The sequence below is a fragment of the Pleurodeles waltl genome, chromosome 7 (assembly GCF_031143425.1).
Source record: "Pleurodeles waltl isolate 20211129_DDA chromosome 7, aPleWal1.hap1.20221129, whole genome shotgun sequence".
Taxonomy (NCBI): Eukaryota; Metazoa; Chordata; class Amphibia; order Caudata; family Salamandridae; genus Pleurodeles; species Pleurodeles waltl.
This window is the reverse complement of record NC_090446.1, coordinates 46,125,853-46,146,812: the sequence shown is the minus strand read 5'-3', so window position 1 is coordinate 46,146,812 and position 20,960 is coordinate 46,125,853. Positions and strand designations below refer to the sequence as shown.

Here is a 20,960-nt window from a genome sequence, read left to right as displayed (position 1 = left end):
TTTCATCAATGGAACAGACTTTTTATTAACGTTGGCCCGGCTGGAAAGAGATTCAGTTCCTCTTCTACCCTAAGTCACTGGATGAGGTCAACCATTTCACTAGCCGAGCACCTCTCTAGTAGAGTGCTGTCAGAACACATCCACGGTCAGTCTACAAGGGGGTATGGCTACCTCAGACCCAGTGGGTCCATCTTAGACAACAGTGAAGCAGCTACATAGGAAATACCTTATATACCTTAGCGCCTCTCTACAGGCTGGATGTTAATGCCCTAAATCCTTTATCATTTGGCACTCAGGTAGGGGCTGCTGTCTCAAGCAGATGGATTGAGATATTTTCATTAAAAAACCACATGGGTGTTACTTACATATTTGATGTTATCAGTGTGTTATTTTGGTGCACTTTAAACCTGCTGTATGGCTTCAGTACGTCTTTACATGTAAGCATGTGAACAGAGAAGGAAAATGATGGGGTAATCGGATTACTTACTAGTAATCCATTACTCTGATTTGTCCCTCCTCACCTCAGGCCTTACTCCTTCCTAACTGATCTTAGCTTCAGCCTCAGGCTTGATTATATGTACTGGGATGGCTGATGGGTAAAAAGCTCTCATAGAGAATCTCATGGGAGGAGAAAGGTCTTTCATTTGAAGGAAATTTCTTAAAAGGTGTCTACAGGGAGGAGACTCCTCGCATGGAAGGCTTGGAATGAGGAAGAACAAAACGGCATAATGAGATTAAGTAATCTGAACATCAGTGGGCAGATACACCAGCCACATGGTGCAGGGCTGCCCCACATGGTTCTTTTTACACTAGCCACATGGTGCAGAGCTGTCCACGTGGTTCTTGTTAACTAGCCACATGGTGCAGGTCTGCCCAATATGGTCCTTTCTACACGAACCACATCGTGCAGGGCTGTCCTACATGGTTCTTCCTACACTAGCCACATGGTGCAGGAATGTCTCACATGGTCCTCCCTTTATAACCTAAGATCTCCCAGTCAAACTTCAGATATTGGTCATGCTGCGCTGTTCAGACACGGCTGGACACATGTTCTGAATAGTGAATACAGATGTTCATCTTTCCAACGACAGCATTACATTGATTTGTTTTCTTGTAAGCTTCATTGCTCATTGATGTGGCTGCTTACCTCGTGGATGCTGGGGTAAGGGATGTACTCCTCTTCCCTCTATTAAATAAAAACAAACATGTTAAGCTGAACCAAGAAGCAAGTTCTGCAATAAGTTTCCAGTCAACACCAGAATTGCCACAATCCTCCTGCAATTCAGATAGGAACAAAATAATCACAGTTTCTTACAATATAAAATGTTCCTTTGCTAGGTATCTCTATGAACAGCGACTCTCCCTCTTTGCAAACAATAATGATTCATGTCTGTAAGGTCAAGCCTATGTGCTGATCCCTGTTGTTCTTTGACTAAGTTTACCCCATAAGAATACCCCACTATCTACATTGACATACAAGACATTCCCACATGGTTTGCTTAGTTATCGGTTTGCAGGATAGAGCCCACTCCTACACTCATACCGCCCACGCTCACCAAATCATACAAGGGAACTAAAACCTGTTTGGGCCACCAGGCTATATATGAATCCCTGGCTACTGGCCTCTCACCCTTTCAGCCTTGATGCTTGTAAATGACTCATCTATGCCCTATGCCACCTTAGTTTCCCAGTGAGGGTTTTTGAATTAATTTCATTTTAATAAAAATGAATGTTACATTATTTTATAAATAAAAAAAAGCTGTTAAAATACTTTATAACAAATACCAAATGTTTTAGTTTTAGTTTTTTTTTCAACATTACATTATGGGGGTCATTCTGACCCCGGCGGTCTCAGACCGCCGGGGCCAGGGTCGGCGGGAGCACCGCCGACAGACCGGCGGTGCCCCGCAGGGCATTCTGACCGCGGCGCTTTGGCCACGGTCAGTGCAGGAAAACCGACGGTCTCCCGCCGGTTTTCCGCTGCCCGTCAGAATCCTCCAAGGCGGCGCAGCATGCTGCGCCGCCTTGGGGATTCTGACACCCCCTACCGCCATCCTGTTCCTGGCGGTTCGCCCGCCAGGAACAGGATGGCGGTAGGGGGTGTCGCGGGGCCCCTGGGGGCCCCTGCAGTGCCCATGCCAATGGCATGGGCACTGCAGGGGCCCCCGTAAGAGGGCCCCGCTTGTATTTCACTGTCTGCATAGCAGACAGTGAAATACGCGACGGGTGCAGTAGCACCCGTCGCACCTTCCCACTCCGCCGGCTCGATTACGAGCCGGCTTCATGGTGGGAAGGTCGTTTTCCCCTGGGCTGGCGGGCGGCCTTTTGAAGGCCGCCCGCCAGCCCAGGGGAAAACTCAAAATACCCGCCGCGGTCTTCCGACCGCGGTATGGTATTTTGGCGGCTCCCGCCGGGCGCGCGGTGACCGCGCCCGGCGGGAGTCAGAATGACCCCCTATATGTTTTATATTTTTAACTATTTGAAATTATTGTATTTAGTTTCACTTTATTTCTTATGTTTTTTTTATATTTAGTCCCTACATTAATTATTTTCGATGGGGGAGGCAGTGTTCCAATACCAGTGGTTGGACATGTGTGGTACTGGACTTACTCCAGCTCTGAGCTGGAGTATCTCACTGCTGTTTTGTGTGTAGTAAGTTTAGTAGTACTGTTTGTGAATAGCATTGGGCTTACTCGTTTGTGGGTGGATGCATGTCCCTCCATAAACCCTTACCACATTTACTTATAGGTAGTAAACTTACATGGTCATTTGGGTTTAACAGGTGTGTTTTTAGGGCTATGTGTGACAGTAATTCTATAGAAAGGAGACTTAGAAATATCACACTTTTCGATCCGACTAATCAGCTCTAAAAAATGCAAACTACAGGCAGATTTATTAACATTTTGCATCAGGATTGCATTACAAAAATGACACAACACAGCAGAAAATGTTGACTGTGCACTACTTTGCATTAATTTGCATCTCAGAGATATTTAATGGGTGGTACATATGCGTTCCTATGCAACCACCCATGGTTTATGACGCAAAGCACTGTTTACTAACAGTAGCAGACAGGGTTTTACACCAACAAATAACACCTCTTTGACCTTGACATTAACTTGGAGAAATGTTTTTAATTCTCCAAACCTTTTTCATTTTGCTCGTGTGCTGCACCATACAGCCCATCCAAAGTTGGAAATGTCTTAAAGTTTGTCTGCTCACAGTTTGTTGCAGCACAAAATGTATGCTAGACTCATACAGACACCTTTACACTATGGTGCAGTGGTGTGGATGTGGCGTTAGGAAGCCTGATTATGCACCGGCGCAAGGAAGAGTACAGCATAGTTGCATATCGTAGTAGATATAGGGGCATATTTAAGAGCCTCTTGTGCCGCACAGTATGTTGTAGTCAAAATCTATGCTAGACTCATGCAGACACCTTTACACTATGGTGCAGTGGTGTGGATGTGGCGTTAGGAAGCCTGATTTTGCACCAATGCTAGGAAGAGTACAGGATAGCCGCATATCGTAGTAGAGCCCGTAGAGTGCCCATATTTATACTTTTTTAGCGCCGCATTTGCACCATTTTTTTATGCAAAAGTGGCACAAACTTCCAAAATATAATGGATTTTTGTAAGTTTGCGCCGTTTGTGCATCACAAAATGACACAAATGCGGCACAGGAAAGGTGTAAATCGGGCCCACGGTGTTTTCCTGCTTTTTCCCTCTCATTCAAGGCAACACAGAAACATTGGTCGCCACCCCCCTATGAGTGACATCTTTGTAGGTCTGTCCCTACATGTGAGCAAAGGACCATTTTGCAGAAGTTATGATGTGCTTATGAATATGTTATGTCCAACTTTATCTGTATGAGAAATCCTTGACAAACAGACAGAGACACACACACACATACACACTATGGAGGAAATAAATGTAAATGATATTGAGAAAAAAAGAAAGGGGTAAAATCAGGAAGGGAAATTCGAAATGATGGATGAAGGCAGGAAAGAAGGAAGGACATGTAGGAAGATAAGATAATGTGGGGGGGGAGCAATGAGGAAGGAAGTGTTTAGCAGTAGACGGAAACAAAGAAGAGATTGAGGAAAAGGATGGGAGATGGAAGTGGAATGGAAAAGAGAAGAATTAGAAGGAAGAAAGAAAGAAAAGCGGAGGAGAAAAGGGATACCCAAACAAAATAAAGAAAAGAAAGGGGAAGAAAGGTAGAAATGACACAAATGAAAAGTATTGGGGAGTTTAGAAAGTTCTGAATGTTACCAAAGAGGCAGCCAGAGAGAAGTTAGGGAGAAATGAAGCGAAAGAAATGATGGGAATAAGAGAAGGAGAAAGTGGAGAAGAATAGATGTAGGTATTACAAACTAAGAAACTGGAATATGTGGTGTATGTGAAGCGACGCTCTGAGTGAACACCAGCCCAGCCTTACGGTTCACTCTCCCAGACAACACTCACATCAGTAATGGGAGATACCCAAGACACTGACCTTGAGAGGGGAAGGAAGAGAACACCTCTGCTCATCAAGTCGACTCCCCTACAAGAAAGAAGAAGGACATCAGAGATACACAGTGAGAAAGACAGAGTGAGATGGATAAAGAAGAAGAGAGAGGAAAAGGAGGCAAATGAAACAGGGAATCAGAACAGAGAGGGAGGGAGAGAGGGGAGCAAAATGTATAAAGAGAAACAGATGGTAAGTGAAAGAGAGAAAAAAGGAGAAACAAAGAGGAAAAGAGAGAGGGGAAGGGAGAGGGAGGAAGAAAGAGAGAAAGAAACAGGGATAGGGACCGTGGGAAGAAAGAGGGAAAGGCAAAGAGGGAGAAAAGGGGAAGGGATAGAGTGAAAGGAGAAACAGAGAATAAGGGAGAAAAAGAGATAGAAAAAATAAAGACTAGAGAGAAACAGAAATAGAGAAGGAAGGAGGAAGAGTGAAAGAAACAGAAAGAGAGATACAAATCATTTTTATTTTTAGAATAGATTGTGAAGACACTGTTAAAGGGCCACTATCTCACAGGACCCCTCATCGGCCACTGTCCCTCTCAAGGACTCTCTCAAGGACTTCAGTTCAATGAAATCCTTCAGGACACTTGTCTTCTGTAAGCCCTGACCAGGGGACCAGATGACAGTGTCAGTCCATGAGAGGTCTGTCCTCGTCACACTGTAGTGCACAGAGCCGCTGACCTTGGGAGGCCCCGTTAAGTCATCAGACAGTACCTGTGGTGGCTCGAGAGAGTTGCCCCACCTCACAGGACTTCACATGTACCACTAAACACTACATGAGCTGACCTGGGGATCCCACGGTACAGACAAGCAACTCTTAATTATAAGGAAAGGCCATCACAGTTTGAGGCCCAGAATGGCACCAGTAACAAGTACAAATGGAGAAACAATGGATAAAATGCAAATTCACAGCTGTTGGTGCATATCACTGTTAAGTGAAATTTAGTCGAAGAGGAGTTGAGGGGAACCTGTCACAACTTCACTGCCCTGCTTTTTCCTCTGCAGGCTCCCCCATCTTATGATTTAGTGCCCGACCCCCACATCCCGACAGGGTCGGACTGGCATGTAGGGCAATCAGGCAGTACCCGGCAGGCAGGCCTTTCATTTTCCTGATATTTACACAAACGTTGCCTGCAGAAAGCTCAAATCCATGCAGTCATTCAGACCTTCAAAATACGTTTACAGGCTGCCTTTCCAGGTTACAAACTGCCCCAATTTGCAAACATGGGCCTCTGTTTAGCTCTTTGATTTACTAATCTGAGTCACTTTTATTTTGGTGCCCGGGCCTATTTTCTGCGCCAGTCTGAGCCTGCCCCCCAATTTGCTATACTTTATTAACCTTCTAAATGATGGAAACCTCCCTAAATAATTTTATTGTCCCTTTTTCCTTTCTAGTCAATTCCCCCTCTGTCACCATCTGTTGCATTTGGGTTTTGGTCTCGCCTACTTTCCACGCTCTTTGTTTCAGTTGTTATTTTCTTATTTTTGCTGCATAATCATCAGGTTCACGATACAAATCCAGAAAACAGATTATCAGCAATGCAGAAAATTACAGGGAGGCAATGGACTAGACACTACCAAAGTGGGTATTAGACACGAGCAGCTAAATGGTGTCAGGTTAATGCTGGGGGAATCTATAAAACCAATATGCAGTAAACAGCGTCTTCACTCACAAACACATGCATCCATGTGCCAGGGACCCACCTGCATCTTCTCAATCATCTCAAACAGGTCAACAGGCTGCAAAGAAGAGACAAAAAGATTATCAGGCTAGCAGAGTGCCACCTAGGTATTCACCAGTTTAGTTCAGCTTTTAATCTATCCCCGTGCACTGAGGACAAAGGACCCGATTTAGAGTTCAGCGGATGGGTTACTCTGTCACAAATATGACGGATATCCTGTCCGACGTATTACGATCCCCACTGGATATAACAGAATTGCAATATGGTGGACGGGATATGCGTCACGCTTGTGATGGAGTAACCCCATCTGCCAAACTCTAAATCAGGCCCAAAGACTTCAGAGGTTCGAGCTGTGAAACAGAACCAAGATTTTAAAAAAAGAAAGTAAGAGTGGAATCCAACCCACTCGGTAATCACTGTGTTTGGAGGTCAGTCAGTGAAGCCAATCAGTGAAGTCAGTTGTTTTGGGGAGGCCAGAAGATAACTTTTTAGAGCCGCATTTGCGTCATTTTTCGACGCAAAAACGTTGCAAAATGCAAAATACAATTGTATTTTGTAAGTTTGCACCATTTTTGCATCAAAAAGCGGTGAAAATGGGGCGCTAAAAAAGTATAAATATGGGCCAAAGTGTCCTGGCAGGATGAAGATGTGAGGCATCAGGGGCAACACAGCTGTAAAACTATTGCTGCTTCCCCTGCTGCCCTTCAAGGATAAGGAGACCACCAGGAGAAACAAAACCAAGAGTTTAAACAATGGTCTCTATCATGGATACAAAGCTTGGATAAGACACACGGCCAACAGAATTAGGACAGGGATCAACTTTCCTAATCTTCCATGATGGACTAATGATGTTGACAAAAAAAGTTCAGGGAATGCGTAGAAGAACAAGAAAGAGCCCCGGAAATACCTGCACCACAGGTACGTATCCACACGGTATTTCTGCCTCCCTGAGAGACAGGTTAGGGAGTTTACCCTTAATCAAACAGGGGATTGTAGTGTCTTGCATCATTTAGAACAAAACCTTTATGGCTCCCGGAGGACTCCGTATCAGTGTGTGATGTAATCATTAGAATAGAGTGCATGAGAACTTATTTTGGAATGTTGGAGTCCACAGGTACACGCAGAGGAATAAAGTTGTGTGATTTACAGCTCCATGTGTGACCTAGTCATTCAGCAGGTATCAGGCTTGGAGAGACTCTACATGAGTATGCGAAATTTGTGTAGTTTGCCTTTGTGTAATTATGCAAATTTTCAGAAAAATAATGGGAAATTACGTGTAATTACGTAATTCCACTCATTCTAGTTATTACAAAATCTCAGAATTAATAGAATTCCTTGGATGTCAGCTGACCCCGGACCCGAAAACCAGAACCATCTTGAATGGCAACTAAGAAAAAGTTGAGGGTTTTAAGCATAGTTATGATGTTCGCAGGAAATTCTGGTTCAGATAAAGCAGTGGGATGCACACAAGTCACACCACCCAGGATTGGTGGAGTTCTTTGTGTGCGTCAGCCGACTCCAGGCCGAGATACAGCATCTAACCTCATGCCAAGGATAATTCAATTCAAGTGATCCTTACCTTGTGAATACTGGGCAAAAGGGGGGAGTGTGAGTCCTGGGTGGGCGAGTCTAAGACATCGGTGATGCAGTGCTCGACGTCATCGGGCTGCCTGCTAAGAAGGCGAGAGAAAGCACAGGTTAGCGTTGGACAGTACGCCAAAGCCAACTTTTCCAACAGGAATGCATTTCACACCTCTTCACAACCTTCAGTCATGTCAGTTAATTTGAAATGAACTCATACGGGTTTCCTGGATGAAACCACTACGCGGGTACCCCCGACCATATATTCCAATGCTCCTGATTGAAAAGATTTAAACAAATACAATTCCTTGAGCAAGTTCCCATTTCAAGCTTCCTCCTCTCAAATGCAAAGAAATAAGGGAGTGAATTCCGCAAGCTTTTCCTTCAGATGTCCCCCCTTGCAGTTCCTTAATTAAATCCTCCCTCCCCCGCTGCACACATAGGAAGCACCCCGGCTCTTCACCCACACAGTTATCAAATTCACACTGTTGGAGCGGTGCTTAGCAGTGAGCCCATCTCCAGATTGAAAGGTGCTTTGTGGTGGCTGGTGGGGCATGGGTGGGATGCAGACATACACGTCCCATGTGAGCCTCAAGTGGAGAGCTGATGCAACATCTAAACGTACGGGCTACGAATTAATAAGACTTAAGTCCTAGGCCTGACTTCACCCCATAGTGTCATTCTGAGCAAATTGATTCACCTGTTTTTAACCCCCTAACCCACCCTGCACCCGCAGATGCTCTCATATCTACCCATTGTGGTGGGGTAACCCGTCCAACTAATTCTAAATTAGGCCCATAGTCCTTGAAAGGCTGAGGTGCCCTTGCATCCGTATTTCACACACCTCTGTAACAGGCATATGAACACACCCTCTTACCACTATGGAAACCAGAGGAACATTTCTACAGATTATATTTACAAGTCACAGAACCTGCAGTTCCACAGTGACTCTAGGATCGTCACACAGGCTACAACACACAACTCAGTTTAAGGTTATAAATAGAGTGTCCCTGGGATCACATAAATAGGTCTCAATTGTTTATATGCTGCTGTGCTTTAAACAGCCTGAGGTATGCACTGTACATTGTATACACAAGCATTGGCAATGACAATAACTCTGGCTTTAAAGGAATTAATACGTATTTGTGTGGAAGCAAAGAACAGTAGAATAATAGTGGTGTAGGTTAAATTATTAGATGACAGTAGCACTGTCAGGCTAGACCAAAAAATCCCCTTCAGTGTGCATGTATGTTTGGCCGGCCGTCTCAGGCTGGCCAAACATACATGCGCACTAGGCTCCCTCCAACCTGGCAATGCAGTGCCGGGTTGGAGAGAGCAGACAGAGGCTCCCACTCTGCCTCGGAGCACCCTGGCTGGGCGCTTCAACCAATCCTAACGTTGCTTTCATGTTGCCAGCAGCATGAAAGCAGCTTTAGGATTGGATGTAGGGCAGACTGGGAGTCTATGCCTGCAGCTGCATCAGAGGAGCAGCATGGTGGTGGTGCGGTGCAGCAAAAAAGGTACTTTTTTTTTATTATTATTTTTATTGTCGCTCCCCCGCCACGCGTTGCACTGCCACGCCACTGTTCCCTCCTGCAAGCCGCCACTGAGTAAAAGTGCTGCTGTAGGTGGTAATCTGGACCCCCTATTTGTGTTGCTTATTTCAGATGGCAAGCCTTGTTATAGCAATCCCAGTGGAGACACATACATAAACTAAGAGACAGAAACACAATAATTTGCCCAAAATCGCACAGTTTTTTAAAGTTTGAAAGCTGTAAATGGATGTCAGATCTGTTTTACCCACAGCCGTTACCTTCACCTCCAGGGCAGGCGCCGCTTCTCTCCCCTCTGATATCCCACAGTAGTTTGTACAGTTTCTGCCTTGATTTTGCAACCCCCCCCATGCAGAGTCAGGCAGACTCCCTTAGCTCCTGTGGCGCCTCAAGTATTCTCTGGCCTTCCCTATCACAGGCTCTCTGGGTTTTTTAGAGTTTCTGAGTGTGGTGCACAGTGACACCAGCATCAGCCTGTTTTGAGACCAAGGAGGAAGCAATGTTGGAAATTACATGTAAGATGTGGGGGTACCAGGCTGTGGCTGAGCAGGGCTGAAGAGAGTTGAAAAAAGTGGGGGGCTCAAAAATGGGGGGAAGCTATGTAATTAAGAGCATTGTTAAACACATAAACTAAATTCCTGTGATAGCCGTAGTTTGCCACTCATCTGGTATATTGTTTCCTCTCTCTGATTTCTGTAAAATCCTACAGGTATGCAAAACAACTCAAGTACAAATAAAACCAGCCATGACTTCTGCCTTTGTCAAAGGTTATTAGTTGTTTATTACAAACGAGCAACAACAACGTTATTGTAAATAAGTAACATTGCAAATGTTTCAATTCTGAAACTGATAATCTGAATGAAAGATTACCGAGGCCTGTGGAAAGGGCAGTGGTCTTCAGAGTATCTCAGTCACTCCTGTTATGTTCACTCTATGTTAGACAAGTATGCCCTTTTCCTCTCCACATCTTCTCCATCTTCTCCATCTGCACATCATACATCTCATGTTTTTCCTCTTCAGCACCCTTGTTCAACTCTCCCCTGAATGCACTTTCTTGCATCTCCTCCAGCAACAGACAACGGACCCTTTCACCTCCAAGCACTACATTTTTCTTTTACTTTACCCATGCCAATATTTCACCAACTGTGTACTTCCTTCGTACACATTTGCCCAGAATCACAACTGCAAACTGGATTAGATGGTGCGCTCTGCAGGGAGGCCAAGAATTGTTTGACCATCTATTCTAAACCCATTTATGACCGACTGACAGGAACTGCACTGATTTCAGTCTCCGCTCCAGAGCTCTCAGTCATGACCCGCTATAAATACCTCGTGATGATTCAATCAAAAGTATGCACCATACAACAATAACATGCTTCCCCCAAAAAATACTGAAACACAACGTCCTGTAAATAGCTATTACCCTTAGCGAATGCAAGATTAAGTAAACAAGCATTTGCAATGCAATAAGTCCTGCATTTTCTTGAGTTAGAGCTACTGGCATTGTAAATTCATAAACGGGGGTTTCTTGCCACTTAAATTGGTCAACCCCTCCTCATAATTTCATCTTTTCTGCCATATAATTCCAGTGGCCCTGCATAAACCTAAAGCACTTCCATGTAAACCTAAAGCACTTCCATGTACCTTCTTCCTCTATCTGCAGCAAAAAATGAAAATGTTGCTATTCAGCAGCGTTTAATTGGGCAAAGCTTAATTGACGCTAACAATGTGTTTACTGAAGACAAGTATGCACTTACAAAATACACAATTTCCACTTAAAAACTATAGTCAAACCACGGAACACATTGGCCACACGGATAATAAATATTTTTTTAAGCTAATGCCTGCATATTAATACAATTGTGTCTTTTAATATTTATGTTTACATGTTGTTTTATTGGTGTGTCCCATATGGTGTTTGGCTGCAATTTACACTGTTTAGGTGTGATTCACTCCATAAAGTTTTATAGCATTTGATAACATTATTGCTGTCTACAGAGCAAGCCAGCCGGTCATTTACACTCTTTCATCTGGGTGATGCTGTCCTTTCATGAACACGTTCTAATGTTTCTGCTCTCTGATTTTGTTTTTCACGTTAAACTTTCGTCTCCTCAGCAGTCTTTTTTACGTTAATTGTGTTTACGAGTAAAGAGTGATTCATGTCCTTGTGTTTAAAAAAAATTTCTACAACATGATAACATCTTGCTGTGTAAACTTCCAGCCTGGCAGCTTGTTTATAGTTTGAAGCGGAAGGACATTTTCAGATATTAGAGTTTGCATTTCTAATAAATTATTCTTTATTTTGCCCACAGTAAATCAATGAGGCAGAAAAATAACTGATGCCCCTTTAACAAAAATTGTTTGTGCCCTGCAATAGAACACACCGGCTCAAATTAAGCAATGCCAACACAATAAGTGTGCCTCCTTTAGATCCAGCTGTTACTCTACACAGAAGACTGATTTATTTTTCCTTGATAGCGAAGCCATGAGCTTTATGTTTTTTGCTTAAGAGACCCACAATTGCCTTGTTAGCATACACAAAAGTATGTTTTTTCTAGGATCAGCTGTCACTTTACACTGCATGCTAATAACTGCAGCGTGTACCTTTATGAGTACTGACTACTAAAACAGGCTAATTTGAAATTGTTAAGAAGCTAATTTTCAGTTGTTTGTGTTGCACTTTTGTTTTGGTTTTGTTATGACTTTTCCAAGTGTCTCTTTTGGTCATACTAAATGCAGCACGGGAAGCAAGGCATGAAGCTTGGAATTATTATAAGGCAGTGCAGAGTGTTAATGTGGCTGCTGCAAAGAATGTGTCGTGGGCGGATCACAGACTGCATTCAATCTTCAAATGCTAAAATAGCTCTGGTGATTAATGTTATTTCTGGAGAGAGAACAAACTTTTCTCTAGTAGGAACGTGGACTAATTATAAAGTAGCACAGAGGGTTAATGTGCTTGCTGCGAAGAACATGAACTAGGCAGATCACCACTAGCAACTATTGTAACAAGCTCTCACGAAAGGCGATATTTATGGGCTGCTGGGAAGCAGCGCAAACCTCATGGAAGGACAGATGGGGATTGATGGGGATTGTTTTTGTTGAAGCTCTTTTCCCCTTCTGAGGTGTTTCTGAAAGCGATTGAAACCAGGGGCCGGCTCAGCCCCTGCGCTCCTGATAGCCAGGGATGATTTTGGTTTGTGCGCCAATTCTAACCAGTGCCGTAGTACTCCCATAGTTAAAAATAAAAACATGAACTGTTCAGAATGAAATATTCCAAAAACACAGGCTGATTGGCCCGTGCCCTTAAAACCGAGGCTGTTGTGAGAGGAAGGAAGGGGAAAAAAAGAGAAATAAGTACAACACAAACCAAAGACATGATCAGTAAAGAACTAATGAAAAATGAAAGTAATACATTTTCACCCAAGCGAGTGTGATGGCCACCATGAGCATGAAGAGACACAAAAGAAAAATGTAGTTCGCTCGCAGTCAAACAAATCGTCAAAAGTGCAATTAGACATGCCACAGTGGTAACAAAACCGCCCTAAGGAGGGACAAACATAAAGAATTTACCAATTAAAAGAAAGGATTTTTGAAAGGCAAGCCCATGAACGAGTGATAGTGATGGGCGTGCAGTAGGTGTGGTTAAAAGCCCAGGTATATACCAACACGTCAGAAAAGCAAGCAGCACTTGCGCGCTGTTATGCTCAACCTAAGAATGAGAAAAATAAACAGGAACTAATTCTCTGTCATCGATTACCTTAATGTTTTATTTACATTAATTATTCAGAAACGAATAGTGTTATTTACTGTAAAGTCAAGAACATGAGTCCAAATAGTGACCAGCTTCAATGTCTGTTTATAATTACTGCTGGGTCTGAGACCTCGAGTGACCCAGTGCACTTAACGCGCCAGCCATGACTCATGTGAAGGACACAATGCATGATGTATACAGTGTGTTTCGGGAGAAGTGCTGCCAGGGATCTGATGTGATGAGAAGTGTTGTGAGATAATTTATGTGAGTGATGCAGATGTTGTGACTAATATAGGAGGTGTGATGTAAGTGGCATGATGGAATCTATTGTAAGGGATGTGGTCCATGTTGAGTGTGTAGAGAAAGTACTGTGCATCTGTAAGTACAGGTTGAGCGGTCTGCCTTTGAGTACAGGAAGGGAGGCATGCCTGTGTGAGTGCCGGGTGACTGGGGTGCCTGTGTGAGTGTAAGGTGAGGGGTGTGTCTGTGAGTGCATGGTAACTGGTGTGCCTGTGTGAGTTGTGATTACAGGGTAAGGAGTGTAACGTTGAGTGAAGAGTGACTGCTGTGCCTGTGTGAGTGCAGGAGGGTGTATCTGTGAGTACCAGGTGACTGGGGTGCCTGTGAGTGCAGGGTGAGGGGTGTATCTGTGAGTGCAGGGTGAGGGGTGTATCTGTGAGTGCAGGGTGAGGGGTGCCTGTGAGTGCAGGGTGAGGGGTGTATCTGTGAGTGCAGGGTGAGGGGTGCCTGTGAGTGCAGGGTGAGGGGTGTATCTGTGAGTGCAGGGTGAGGGGTGTATCTGTGAGTGCAGGGTGAGGGGTGTATCTGTGAGTGCAGGGTGAGGGGTGTATCTGTGAGTGCAGGGTGAGGGGTGCCTGTGAGTGCAGGGTGAGGGGTGTATCTGTGAGTGCAGGGTGAGGGGTGTATCTGTGAGTGCAGGGTGACTGGTGTATCTGTGAGTGCAGGGTGAGGGGTGTATCTGTGAGTGCAGGGTGACTGGTGTATCTGTGAGTGCAGGGTGACTGGTGTACCTGTGTGATGAGAAGTGATGTGATATAACATGTGAGTGATGATGATGCTGTCAGTAATACAGGAGGTGTGATGTAAGTGGCATGATGGAATCTATTGTAAGTGGTGTGGTCCATGTTGAGTGTGTAGGTGAAGCACTGTGCATCTGTAAGTGAAGGCTGAGTGGTCTGCCTTTGAGTGCAGGAAGGGAGACATATCTGTGTGAGTGCAGGGTAACTGGTATGCCTGTATGACTTGTGAGTCCAAGGTGAGGAGTAAATCTGTGAGTGCAGGATGACTGAGGAGCCTTGTGAGTTGTGAGTGCAAGGTGAGGGGTGTGTCTGAGAGTGAAGGGTAACAGATGTGCCTGTGTGAGTTGTGAGTGCAGGGTGAGGGGTGTGTCTGTGAGTGCTGGGTGACTGGTGTGCCTGTGTGAGTTGTAAGTGCAGGTTGAGGGGTGTGCCTGTGAGTGCTGGGTGACTGGTGTGCCTGTGTGAGTTGCAAGTGCAGGTTGAGGGGTGTGTCTGTGAATGCCGGGTGACTGGTGTGCCTGTGTGAGTTGTGAGTGCAGGATGAGGGGTGTGTCTGTGAGTGCTGGGTGACTAGTGTGCCTGTGTGAGTGTAAGTTAAGGGATGTATCTGTGAGTGTGAAGTGACTGCTGCGCCTGAGTGAGTGCAGAGTGAGGGTGTATCTGTGAGTGCCGGGTGACTGAGGTGCTTGTGTGAGTCGTGAGGGCAGGTTGAGGGCGGTATCTGTGTGTTTTGATTGACTGTTTTACCTGTGTGAGTGCAGGGTAAGGGGTGTATCTGTGAGTGCAGGGTGAGGGGTGTATCTGTGAGTGCAGGGTGAGGGGTGTATCTGTGAGTGCAGGGTGAGGGGTGTATCTGTGAGTGCAGGGTGAGGGGTGTATCTGTGAGTGCAGGGTGAGGGGTGTATCTGTGAGTGCAGGGTGAGGGGTGCCTGTGAGTGCAGGGTGAGGGGTGTATCTGTGAGTGCAGGGTGAGGGGTGTATCTGTGAGTGCAGGGTGAGGGGTGTATCTGTGAGTGCAGGGTGAGGGGTGTATCTGTGAGTGCAGGGTGAGGGGTGCCTGTGAGTGCAGGGTGAGGGGTGTATCTGTGAGTGCAGGGTGAGGGGTGTATCTGTGAGTGCAGGGTGAGGGGTGTATCTGTGAGTGCAGGGTGAGGGGTGTATCTGTGAGTGCAGGGTGAGGGGTGTACCTGTGAGTGCAGGGTGAGGGGTGTATCTGTGAGTGCAGGTGACTGGGGTGCCTGTGAGTGCAGGGTGAGGGGTGTATCTGTGAGTGCAGGGTGAGGGGTGTATCTGTGAGTGCAGGGTGAGGGGTGTATCTGTGAGTGCAGGGTGAGGGGTGTATCTGTGAGTGCAGGGTGAGGGGTGTATCTGTGAGTGCAGGGTGAGGGGTGCCTGTGAGTGCAGGGTGAGTGGTGTATCTGTGAGTGCAGGGTGAGGGGTGTATCTGTGAGTGCAGGGTGAGGGGTGCCTGTGAGTGCAGGGTGAGGGGTGTATCTGTGAGTGCAGGGTGAGGGGTGTATCTGTGAGTGCAGGGTGAGGGGTGTATCTGTGAGTGCAGGGTGAGGGGTGTATCTGTGAGTGCAGGGTGAGGGGTGTATCTGTGAGTGCAGGGTGAGGGGTGCCTGTGAGTGCAGGGTGAGGGGTGTATCTGTGAGTGCAGGGTGAGGGGTGTATCTGTGAGTGCAGGGTGAGGGGTGTATCTGTGAGTGCAGGGTGAGGGGTGCCTGTGAGTGCAGGGTGAGGGGTGTATCTGTGAGTGCAGGGTGAGGGGTGTATCTGTGAGTGCAGGGTGAGGGGTGTATCTGTGAGTGCAGGGTGAGGGGTGTATCTGTGAGTGCAGGGTGAGGGGTGTACCTGTGAGTGCAGGGTGAGGGGTGTATCTGTGAGTGCAGGTGACTGGGGTGCCTGTGAGTGCAGGGTGAGGGGTGTATCTGTGAGTGCAGGGTGAGGGGTGTATCTGTGAGTGCAGGGTGAGGGGTGTATCTGTGAGTGCAGGGTGAGGGGTGCCTGTGAGTGCAGGGTGAGTGGTGTACCTGTGAGTGCAGGGTGAGGGGTGTATCTGTGAGTGCAGGGTGAGGGGTGCCTGTGAGTGCAGGGTGAGGGGTGTATCTGTGAGTGCAGGGTGAGGGGTGTATCTGTGAGTGCAGGGTGAGGGGTGTATCTGTGAGTGCAGGGTGAGGGGTGTATCTGTGAGTGCAGGGTGAGGGGTGTATCTGTGAGTGCAGGGTGAGGGGTGCCTGTGAGTGCAGGGTGAGTGGTGTATCTGTGAGTGCAGGGTGAGGGGTGTATCTGTGAGTGCAGGGTGAGGGGTGTATCTGTGAGTGCAGGGTGAGGGGTGTATCTGTGAGTGCAGGGTGAGGGGTGTATCTGTGAGTGCAGGGTGAGGGGTGTATCTGTGAGTGCAGGGTGAGGGGTGTATCTGTGAGTGCAGGGTGACTGGTGTATCTGTGAGTGCAGGGTGACTGGTGTACCTGTGTGATGAGAAGTGATGTGATATAACATGTGAGTGATGACGATGCTGTCAGTAATACAGGAGGTGTGATGTAAGTGGCATGATGGAATCTATTGTAAGTGGTGTGGTCCATGTTGAGTGTGTAGGTGAAGCACTGTGCATCTGTAAGTGAAGGCTGAGTGGTCTGCCTTTGAGTGCAGGAAGGGAGACATATCTGTGTGAGTGCAGGGTAACTGGTATGCCTGTATGACTTGTGAGTCCAAGGTGAGGAGTAAATCTGTGAGTGCAGGATGACTGAGGAGCCTTGTGAGTTGTGAGTGCAAGGTGAGGGGTGTGTCTGAGAGTGAAGGGTAACAGATGTGCCTGTGTGAGTTGTGAGTGCAGGGTGAGGGGTGTGTCTGTGAGTGCTGGGTGACTGGTGTGCCTGTGTGAGTTGTAAGTGCAGGTTGAGGGGTGTGCCTGTGAGTGCTGGGTGACTGGTGTGCCTGTGTGAGTTGTAAGTGCAGGTTGAGGGGTGTGTCTGTGAATGCCGGGTGACTGGTGTGCCTGTGTGAGTTGTGAGTGCAGGATGAGGGGTGTGTCTGTGAGTGCTGGGTGACTAGTGTGCCTGTGTGAGTGTAAGTTAAGGGATGTATCTGTGAGTGTGAAGTGACTGCTGCGCCTGTGTGAGTGCAGAGTGAGGGTGTATCTGTGAGTGCCGGGTGACTGAGGTGCTTGTGTGAGTCGTGAGGGCAGGTTGAGGGCGGTATCTGTGTGTTTTGATTGACTGTTTTACCTGTGTGAGTGCAGGGTAAGGGGTGTATCTGTAAGTGCTGGATGACTAGGATGCCTGTGTGAGTTGTGGGTGCAGTGTGAGGGGTGGATACGTGAGTGCTGGGTGACTGGGGTGTCTGTGTGAGTGTAGGGTGAGGGGTGTATCTATGAGTGCTGGGTAACTGGGGCACCTGTGTGACTTGTGGCTGCACGGTAACTGGTGTGAGTTGTGAGTGCAGGGTGAGGGGTGTATCTGTGAGTGCAGGATGAGTGAAGTGCCTGTGTTAGTTGTGAGTGAAGGGTGAGGGGTGTATCTTTGAGTACAGTGCCACTGGGGTGCCTATGTGAGCTGAGTGCAGAGTAAGGGGTGTATCTGTGAGTGCTGGGTAACTGGGGCACCTGTGTGAGTGCAGGTTGAGGGGTGTATCTGTGAGTGTCGGGTGAATGGCGTGAGTGCAGGGTGAGGGGTATATCTGTGAGTGCAGGGTGACTGCTGTGCCTCTGTGGGTGCAGGGGTAGGAGTGTATCTGTGAGTGTGAGTTACTGCTGTGCCTGTGTGAGTTGTGAGTGCAGGGTGAGGGGTGCATCTGTGAGTGCAAGGAGATTTGTGTGAGAGCAGGGTGAGTGGTGCACCTGTGTGAGTTGTGAGTGCAGGGTGAGGGGTGTGTTTGTGAGTGTAGGGTGACTAGTGTGCCTGTGTGAGTGCAGTGCGAGGGGTGTATCTGTGAGTTTCGAGTGACTGCTGTGCCTGGGTGAGTTGTGAGTGCAGGGTGAGGGGTGCATCTGTGAGTGTCAGGTGACTGTTGTGAGTGCAGGGTGGCTGGTGTACTTGTGTGAGTTGTGAGTGCAGGGTGAGGGGTTTGTCTTTGACCTTTAGGGTGACTAGTGTGCCTGTGTGAGTTGTCAGTCCAGAGTGAGGGTTGTATCTGTGAGTGTGGGTTGACTTGTGTGCCTGTGTGATGAGAAGTGATTTGATCTAACTTATGTGAGTGATGAAGATGTTGTGAGCAATATAGGAGTGTGATGTAAGTGGCAAGATCGAATCTTTTGTAAGTGGTGTGGTCCATGTTGTGTGTATAGGAAAAGCTCTGTGCACCTGTAAGTGCAGGTTGAGTGGTCTGCCTTTGAGTGCAGGAAGGGGGCATGCCTGTGTGAGTGTAGGGCGACTGGTGCATCTGTGTGATTTGTGAGTGCAGGGTAACTGGTGTGAGTTGTGAGTGCAGAGGGAGGGGTGTATCTGTGAGTGCAGGGTGACTGGTGTGCCTGTGTGAGTTTTGAGTGCAGAGTGAGGAATGTATCTGTGAGTGCAGGGTGAATGGTGTGCCTGTGTGAGTGCAGGAGAGACTTCTACCAACATGAGTGCAGGGTGCCAGGTATGTCTGCATCAGTGCAGGGTAAGCTGTGTGCCCCTGTGAGTTCATGGTCAGTTGTGTACCTTTCCGAGCACAGGATGAGTTGTGAGTTTGTATGAGTGCAGGCCGAGAGGTGTTCCTATCTCAGTGCTGGGTGAACGGTGCGCTTATGCGAGTGCAGGTTAAATGACTCATTGGCATTGCCAGTGTTTGCGTTTTCGTTCTGGAACAAGGTCTAATATGAGTTAAAGCTGTCTCTAAAGAGATCCAGACCAGTTTCTGAGTTTGAGTTCAAGAAAAATTGAAGCACTGCTAACATTCATGACCCATAATGAAGCAAACCTCATGCAGCGTGGTTTTCTGGCACTGTGCGAACGGATTTCAAATGCAACATCGCTGGGCATGAAAAACCGACACAAAGGCTGCCCGGACCCGAAGTGCCCGTGCGGAAATCGACGCATCGCTCTCTTGCGAGGGAGAAAAATGACGCATCACCGACCCGACCGGAGAAGAAAGGAAGCATGGCCTCACTTGCGAGTAACAAATCGATGCATCGCTGACTTTTCCGATGCACGCTTGCCCGTGCGGCTTTATTTTTGCTGCAAACCTGGTAATTTTGTTAAACAACAGTGCTCTCACTATTTTCTATGGATTAAGACTCTTAAGCCCTGATTTATACTTTTTTTTGTGCCGCATTAGCGTAAGTTTTTATGCTGCTTTTGCATCAGAAAATGACACTAATGTGGCACAAAAAAAGTATAAATCAGGCCCTTATTCTTTTTAAAATTTACATCTTGACTTCTGTAAGTTGGATTTTTGTTGTTTTGGTCTTGTTTGATTTAGGTAAATATTACCTATTTTTCTAAACTGGTGTGGTGTCCATTTTGTAGTGTTCTCACTTTATTACTGTGTGTGTTGGTACAAATAATTTACACATTGCTTCTGGGGTTAAGCCTTTCTGCTCATGTCAAGCAACCCAGGGGGTGAGCATGAGTAAACCAGGTGTGTTTCTCCTTTACCCCGACTAGAGTGAGGGTCCCTGCTTGGACAGAGTGCAAACTGACTGCCAACCAGAGACCCCATTTCAAACATAGACATATCACAAAAAACGAACACATGCTTTAAAAATGTCAGACCTAATGACATTGCCAATCTTTGTTAATAGTCCCAGCTAAAAGAGTAAAAACAATTCTGTTGTGAATAATTAAATTTGGAAATGTTTCAAGTCTGAAAAGATGTGATTGTGAATTGAATTTTACTAGGATCTTTGAAAGGGCTTCTGATCATTGGAGTGTCTCAGTCTGATCACCCCTGTTCTTTCTTTACACTGCTCATCTGTAGACTTTCGCTGTTAGCCACTTACACCTTGTTTTTCTCCACATCTGAAATCCTCACTCTGCATATCTTAGACGTCAGCTCTTTCCTATTCCTGCATGCGCCGCTTGCATGGATCCAGCCGCCACACAAACACCCACCCTCTCTCTCCTCAACTCTACACCCACTACTTTCTTTTCATGCTAGCAGTATTTTGACATATATGGATTACTTCCTCAAACGCTGTCATATAAAATAGAAATTACAATGGGCACATATGTGAAAAGTTTCAAGTGCACAGCATGCTCACTTCTCTATCACACCAACCCATGTAGGGAGTGGCTCCATTATTTCAAGTGAGCTCATGTGTCTTAATACAACTCTTTGCCCACGCTCACAGGTTTTTAAAGCATCTTTAGCACAGGGTGGCAGAGGTAATCTCACTAAGTTAGCGGAGATAGCGCCATGCACCCTGCCACACACATGCACTAGTATAAGTCTACAGCATTGTGCATGTGATGTGAGCACAAGGAAAATTAAAAAAGTACAGAAACAACATGATCTAAAACATGCAACTATGGAGTGCAAGATAAAATAAAATGTGGCTTTCTTGCTAATTTGGATTTCCTAGAGATTGCTGCTGCTAGTTTCAAATTAATTTGGGAGATGTAGGGAACAGGGCTTGTGTTTTAGTACCCCCCACACACACTTTTTGCTTGTTTTTTAGATACAACTTTGACTGAAGTGCACTGGGCTCCTGCTAACCAGGTCCCCAGTGCCATAGTTCCTTCCCCAAAACAAGTCACACCTGGTCACTTGATACCCAAGTGACCAGGCCCTTTAGCACATCTGTAAGTCCCTAGTAAATGGTAGCCCTGGTACCTAGGGCCTGAGGTACTAAAGAGAGTCCCTAAGGACTGCAGCACAACTTTTGCCACCCTAAGTGACCCCCACCAAGCACATGACTGGCTGCC

At 46.5% G+C, this 20,960-nt stretch overlaps 1 protein-coding gene across 6 annotated transcripts in view; it reads right to left on the bottom strand.

Annotated features, from left to right (window-relative positions):
* Positions 1–20,960, bottom strand: part of LOC138303601 (rap1 GTPase-activating protein 1-like) — a 256,978-nt gene that overhangs the window by 145,318 nt on the left and 90,700 nt on the right. For 5 of the 6 annotated variants that reach the window (XM_069242891.1, XM_069242892.1, XM_069242887.1 and 2 more), the window contains 4 exons: positions 7,770–7,863; positions 6,213–6,248; positions 4,498–4,545; positions 1,148–1,186 (listed from right to left, as the gene is read on the bottom strand). In XM_069242891.1, the coding sequence (XP_069098992.1) occupies positions 1,148–1,186; positions 4,498–4,545; positions 6,213–6,230 (105 nt within the window). In that variant the 5' untranslated portion in view covers positions 6,231–6,248; positions 7,770–7,863. The remainder of the gene's footprint in view (positions 1–1,147; positions 1,187–4,497; positions 4,546–6,212; positions 6,249–7,769; positions 7,864–20,960) is intronic. The other variant, XM_069242889.1, reaches the window with a different exon arrangement.